General features: G+C 38.5%; 2 protein-coding genes across 2 annotated transcripts; both read left to right on the forward strand.

The window, feature by feature from the left end:
* The first annotated feature begins 289 nt into the window (after window positions 1–289).
* LOC131633165 (uncharacterized) lies at window positions 290–748 on the forward strand. Its single transcript, XM_058903882.1, has one exon. The coding sequence runs from the start codon at window positions 290–292 to the stop codon at window positions 746–748; it is 459 nt and encodes a 152-aa protein (XP_058759865.1).
* Window positions 749–2,303: 1,555 nt separating this feature from the next.
* LOC131633166 (uncharacterized) lies at window positions 2,304–4,268 on the forward strand. The gene has a single exon (XM_058903883.1). The coding sequence runs from the start codon at window positions 2,304–2,306 to the stop codon at window positions 4,266–4,268; it is 1,965 nt and encodes a 654-aa protein (XP_058759866.1).
* Window positions 4,269–6,416: the final 2,148 nt, after the last annotated feature.

Here is a 6,416-nt window from a genome sequence, read left to right on the forward strand (position 1 = left end):
ACCTTAATGCTAGACAGCTGGAGAGATTTTGTCACGCGGCGGCATATGCTGGGAATGTTGTATATGTTTTTGTTTTATATGTGAGCAATGTATAGTTTTTGTTCAATATGTTTGTATTTTGAAGCACTTGTTCTATATGTTTGTATTTTGAAGCACATTAAAATATTCAAGTTCTATTAATCCTTAAGATGGGTTAAAAAAATAAAATATTTATTTGTGGATAATGGTTTTAATCCAAATAAAATATTTTTATGTTTATTTAATACCAGAACTAGAACTACCGCGTAATATGGTTAATGAGTTTAATCCAAATGAGATTGTGCGTGATCCAGATAGTAGGAAACAAATTGATGAGTATGCTCCGGATATTCAAGACCAAGTGAGGAGGGCATATATATTGAAGGGTCCAATGCAACCAGATTTGCCAAGCTTTCCTCGTACTTCATTTGGAAGTGTTAAAAGAGCATTTAGTAAATCATGGTATAAGAATTATTCATGGTTAGAATATAGTGAGATCAAGGATCTAGTTTTTTGTTTTTATTGCTTTCTCTTTAAGAAATCCGGGAGGGCCGAGCGCTTTGGTTTTGAAGTTTTCACTAAAAGCGGATATAAAGATTGGAAGCATTCATCTCAAGGATTTAAAGATCATGTTGGTAGTCATATATTTTTTGCAGTCTATATATTTTTTGCCCGGGCTTTAAGAATTTTCTGGCTCCGCCACTGCATTGAACCGTGTTCTCTAAGCTGATTAGATCACGAGGAATCCAGCCATTCGTGCAAAGCACCTCAATCTAGTCCTCATCAATTGACACAATTCCAAAAAGACTTCTCGTTTAATACATCAGGACAAGTCTTGGGAGTACTGTTATAGGTCGGCCAAAGATCCAATAAAGAGATCCACTTAATGTTCTAAAGAAAAACCCAATTATATACATATCAGTAAGACTTAAAGTACACACTTTTTATACTCCATTCTATTCTTTTTTGGACTAAATTATTAACTTGAGAGTTGAAATGTTAACTTTACGAATCCATCTCCACAGGGGCGGAGCTACAGCCCAGCGAGCCCGTGCATGCGTCCGGGCTTAACCCCTCCTTTTGTTGTATACTCCCCACCTAATAGTCGATTTTTAGACAACACCAGGGAAAAAATTAGTAATTTTTAGACAAAATTAGTAAAAACAAAGTGTGAATGTTTTAGACAAAATCAAAGATAAATTTTTTAGACAAAATTAATAGAAACAAGGTGTAAAATTAATGAAAATAAAAATGTAAAATTTTTGCCCAAACTCCCTAAAATTTCTGCCTCCGCCACTACATCTCTATAGTTCTATGTTCAGATATTTGTAATAGCGTCGTGTCAAGAGTTCATCATTAAAATTTGGGAAATGCTAACAAGTGCCCTTGGGGCACTCTTTAAGTGATTAAAGTGGTAAGTTTTTATTAAACTGTGTGTATTTAATGCATTAAAAATGTATTGAAAATTGAAATGCTAACTTTTATAAAGAATATTTTCTTTATTTAGTAAGTTTAAAGAGTGTCATGAGAACACTGGTTAGCGAGACCTTTAAAATAATTATGATTCTGACACAGAAAAGTTTCTTCAAAAAAAGAGTTAAATTTGTGTAAAACCATAATTTTCCACACACTTCTCTAACCATAATTTCAACTCATATTTGACCATAACTTAGAACTTATATTTTCTCATGAAAAACCATAAAATAGATGATGTATGTCCGTTGACAATTATTTTTATTAGCCCTTTTACCTATCCCGTTACGCAACGCAAGCTACTTTGGCTTTATGTGGTAACAACTAGAAAATTTGTTAGAGTTGAATCATTTGCCTGTTGCCGGTCATGACTAGCCACATTATTATTTTTATTAAACATAATTCAATACTATAATTCAAATATCAGACTTAAATACCGTAACATAACTATACAATTATAAATATATAAATTGTCAAATCATTTAATGACAACATACATAAATCTGAGGAGAAAAAATATGTGGATGCAAAAAAGCCATTATTATAAATAAAACTTTGTAATAATCTTAAAAAATATCATTGAACTTGATAACGAAAGTTAAATTTCAATAACAAAAACAGAAACGTTTCGTGAAACAACAGTAACAGAGATTTCTTATGGATTTCATGGTGAACTAGTCAGTACAGAGATTTTCGGCTTAAACTCCTAACCTTAGGGTTAGGGGCCTTGGTCTCGGTTCTGTTTGCTGGACCATTGTGAGATCCTATTCTTCAGTTCTTCTTTCTTCTTCTGTCTTTTTGGTTCTTGCGATATGGAGTGGCAGAAAGTTGTTAGGAAAGGCCAACGGAATCAAGACTTCCGTATGCGGTGGGACTCTTTCCCTTATGGAAGAATGCAGGTTGGACAAGAGGATGTAATTTCATCATTCTACTGTTCTGAGTTTCCGGAGAGGTGCAAAGCGGAAGACCTCTTCAAGCTTTTTGGTTGTGTTGGCAATGTGGTGGAGGTTGTGATACCGGCAAGGAGAAATAGATTTGGCAAAAGGTTTGGTTTTGGGAGATTCAAAGGTGTGCAGGACGAAAAACTGCTAGCGATTAAACTAGATAACATATTAATTGATGGAAAAAAGATACACGTGAACAAACCTAGATTCAATAGGAGTGAAGGCAAAGGTAGGGTTGCACCCTGGCTTCAGGAGAAGGCCCCTCCAAGGATGAATCGTGACTTTGTTCCCAACTATGTTGATAAAAATAAGTCTTTTGCAGAAGTTGTAGGCAAGTGTAAGGTTAAAGACCATAAGGAGGAGGAGGTGAAAGAGTGTCTGAATTATATCTCAAGTGAAGCGATTAAGAAGAGGTGGAAGAAGGCTTATATTGGGGAGGTTCAGTTTGCTGGAGAAACGTATAACGTTCAAACACATTTAGAGGTTGAGGGGTTCTTTCTGATAAAAGTTCACCCTTTGGGAGCTAAGTTGTGTTTACTGGAGGAGATTGAGGAGGGGGTTATTGAAGAACTGATCAACGAAGCTTCATCTTGGTGGACCCAATGGTTTAAATCTATCAGACCTTGGCAAGAAAGTGATGTCGACACTGAGAGAGCCTTGTGGATCAGAGTTTATGGAATCCCTTGTCACGCCTGGAGTTATGACTTTTTCGAATTAATAGCGAAGAGCCTTGGCAATTACATCTGCGTAGATGAGGAAACAATGTTAGGTAGCAAAATGGACATAGCCAGAATACTGATTAAAGCACCGTTTGTTTTCGCTCTAAATGAACACATGGAGGTGAACATAGATGGTTTGATGTACCAGTTGATTTTGAGGGAAGACACATACGGTCCTTCAAGCATAGTGGCCCAGAAGGTTGATTTGAAGAAGTCCCAATCCTCATCCTCCTTCTCCGGGGATTCCGGATCTGATGATGCCGAGGGATTTTGCGGCGAGGAAGATGAAAGTAGTGTGGGTGAAACTCCACTAACCATTGAGAAGATTCAGCCGGCGATAGGGGCGGATCCCAGCCGGAAGAAGGCGGAGCCGCACAAAAATGGGAGGAGGGAAGTTGTTTCACCGAAGGAAGCGCTTTTTGAGAAAAAGCTGTCAGAAGCAATAAATGAAAAGGAGATTTTCGATGCTGCTTTGAAGGTTGCGTGGGAGACGAAAAATAGCAATCATGAAAAAGATACCAAATACTCTGATTCAATATCTGAACCTAGTTTTTCTGTATCAAAAGTTATGGACTCCTTGGATTTTGTTGCGGGGGATACGGAAGGGATAACCGGCTCTGAGGAAGAGGTAGAGGAAGAAAATCTGCCACGTATCAAAAGCATTAAAAAAATTCAGAAAAGGAAGAATTTGATAAGGGCTAAATCCCTGGCAGAATTAAATGGGCCATTTATTAAACATCAAACAAAGCCCAAGTCCAGTAAGAAGTTTTTGAAGGGCCCTCTTAAAAAATCTCTGGTGGGGCCCAGCGATTTGGATGGAATTCTCCCAGAAACTAACTTTTCTCCCTCTTCCTTCGTGAATACTGTAGCGAGTAAAAAGGAGGAATTACTTTCTCCAGATAATAAACCGGCTGAGTCTGATATATTGAGATGTAATAATCGTATACTTTCTAATTTCGGTTCAGCAGCGGAAGGAAAGTTGAGGAGTTTGGTTTCCAAGCTAGGCGTCGTAACTGGAGATAACAAGAGGGACCCTACGAGGTTTATGTTGGTAAACAGTACTGAACAAGAAGTGTTGGAAGGGCGGGAGGTGCAATTAAAAAGGTTAAAATGATAGTGGGTACATTCAACATAAGGGGAGGCGGTAGTAAAATCAAGAGGAAGAGGATTAGTAGTATAATTCAAGGTGGGAAGGCAGACTTATTCCTTATTCAAGAAACCAAAATGAAGGAGGTTACTGGTGCAATGGCTAATAGTTTTTGGGAGAAGGAAGATATAGGTTTCTCTTATTCAGCGGCGGCCGGATTGTCGGGAGGCCTTCTGACCCTTTGGAAGAACAAATCGGTAACGGCTGTTTCGAGTTTTTCAGGAGAGGGCTACCTCGGCAATAAAGTTATGTGGGAGGGAGGTATTTACTATATTGTTAACATCTACTCTGCATGTACATTACGTGAAAAACGTACTTTATGGGCTAGACTACTGGAATTGAAACAATGTCACACAGATGGGGAGTGGATCTTTGGGGGAGATTTTAATGCGGTTAAGAAAAGGAGTGAGAGAGTTGGTGTTTTTTCGGGAGGAAACAGTGTGGAATGGAGGGAATTTTCGGAATTTATAGATGATAGTGGTTTGGTGGATGTCCCTTGCAAAGGGAAGAAGTATAGTTGGTTTTGTGGTAATGGTAAATCAAAAAGTAGAATAGATAGGCTGCTCATATCCAACATCATTGCTTCATCTTGGGGAGTCGTTGGTCAAATGATTGGCTCGAGGGATATTTCGGACCATTGTCCGGTTTGGTTGATCATTAATAAAGAGGATTGGGGACCTAAACCGTTTTTGTTCAACAATGAGTGGTTCTCCGATAAAGATTTTATCCCTTTCGTGAAAAAAGAATGGTTGGCGTTGAAGTTAAATGGGAGAGGGGACTTTGTTTTGAAGGAGAAACTTCGTCTTATTAAGGATAGGTTGAGATGGTGGAATAAAAATATCTTTGGTAAGTATGACTTGGAAGTAGAGGAAGGTGTTAGGGTCTTGAACGCTTCGGATGATAATGAGGGATGGGATGAAGAGGAGCAAGCTAGAAAATCAATGGCTAGTAAGAAGATATGGTTGAATCTTAAGATTAAGGAGAATATGCTTATTCAAAAGGCTAAACTAAAGTGGTTAAATGATGGTGATAACAATAGCAAGTTCTTTCATAGAGTTTTGAAAGAAAGGAGGAATAGGAATCATATAAGCAACATAAGTACAAGCGGAGGTTTGGTGGAATCGGTCAAGGAGGTCAAGGAGGCGGTTAAAACACACTTCGAAGAAAAATTTAAAGAAGAGATTTTTGATAGACCAACCTTAGACGGATTATTTCTTAGTTCGTTGAGTATGGAAGAAAGGAGCGGTTTGGAGGTTCCTTTTACGGAATTGGAGGTCAAAGAGGCGGTGTGGAATTGTGATGGTACTAAGAGTCCGGGTCCGGATGGTTTCTCTCTCTTATTTTTCAAGAGATGTTGGGATTTCATTAAGGATGATGTTCTAAAGTGCTTTAGAGATTTTCATCATGGAGCAAAGCTTTCAAAATCTATTACCTCATCGTTCCTTACTTTAATTCCGAAGTCCTCTAACCCTCTGGGACTCGATGAGTATCGCCCTATTTGTCTTGTGGGTAGCATCCATAAAATTATTTCGAAAGTTTTGGCTAGTAGAATCAAGAGGGTTCTTTCTTCTATCATTTCAAATTGTCAAAGTGCTTTTGTTCCGGGAAGACAAATGTTGGATGGAGTTCTAGTGGCTAACGAATTGGTGGACTATGCAACTAGGGAAGAGAAGGAATGTCTACTTTTTAAAGTGGATTTTGAGAAAGCTTATGACAAAGTTAGTTGGAATTTCCTTAGATATATGATGAGGAGAATGGGGTTTGGTCCTTTGTGGATAAATTGGATGGAAGCTTTGGTGTTTACTAGCAAGATGTCGGTTCTAGTCAATGGTAGTCCCACGACGGAATTCGAAGTGGAAAAGGGTCTTCGTCAAGGTGATCCCATTTCACCTTTCCTCTTTGTTGTAGTGGTGGAAGGATTGAGAGCGTTGGTTAATAGGGCGGTTCAAATCGGAGTTTTTAAGGGATGCAATTTGAACGGTAGGTGTTTCATCGACATTCTCCAATTCGCGGATGACACTCTATTGGTGGGGGATGGTAGTTGGAACCACCTTTGGGCTATTAGGTCGGTTTTGAAAGGTTTCGAGATGGTGTCGGGCCTAGGCATTAACTTCA

This window comes from Vicia villosa, unplaced genomic scaffold (assembly GCF_029867415.1).
Source record: "Vicia villosa cultivar HV-30 ecotype Madison, WI unplaced genomic scaffold, Vvil1.0 ctg.001083F_1_1, whole genome shotgun sequence".
Lineage (NCBI taxonomy): Eukaryota > Viridiplantae > Streptophyta > Magnoliopsida > Fabales > Fabaceae > Vicia > Vicia villosa.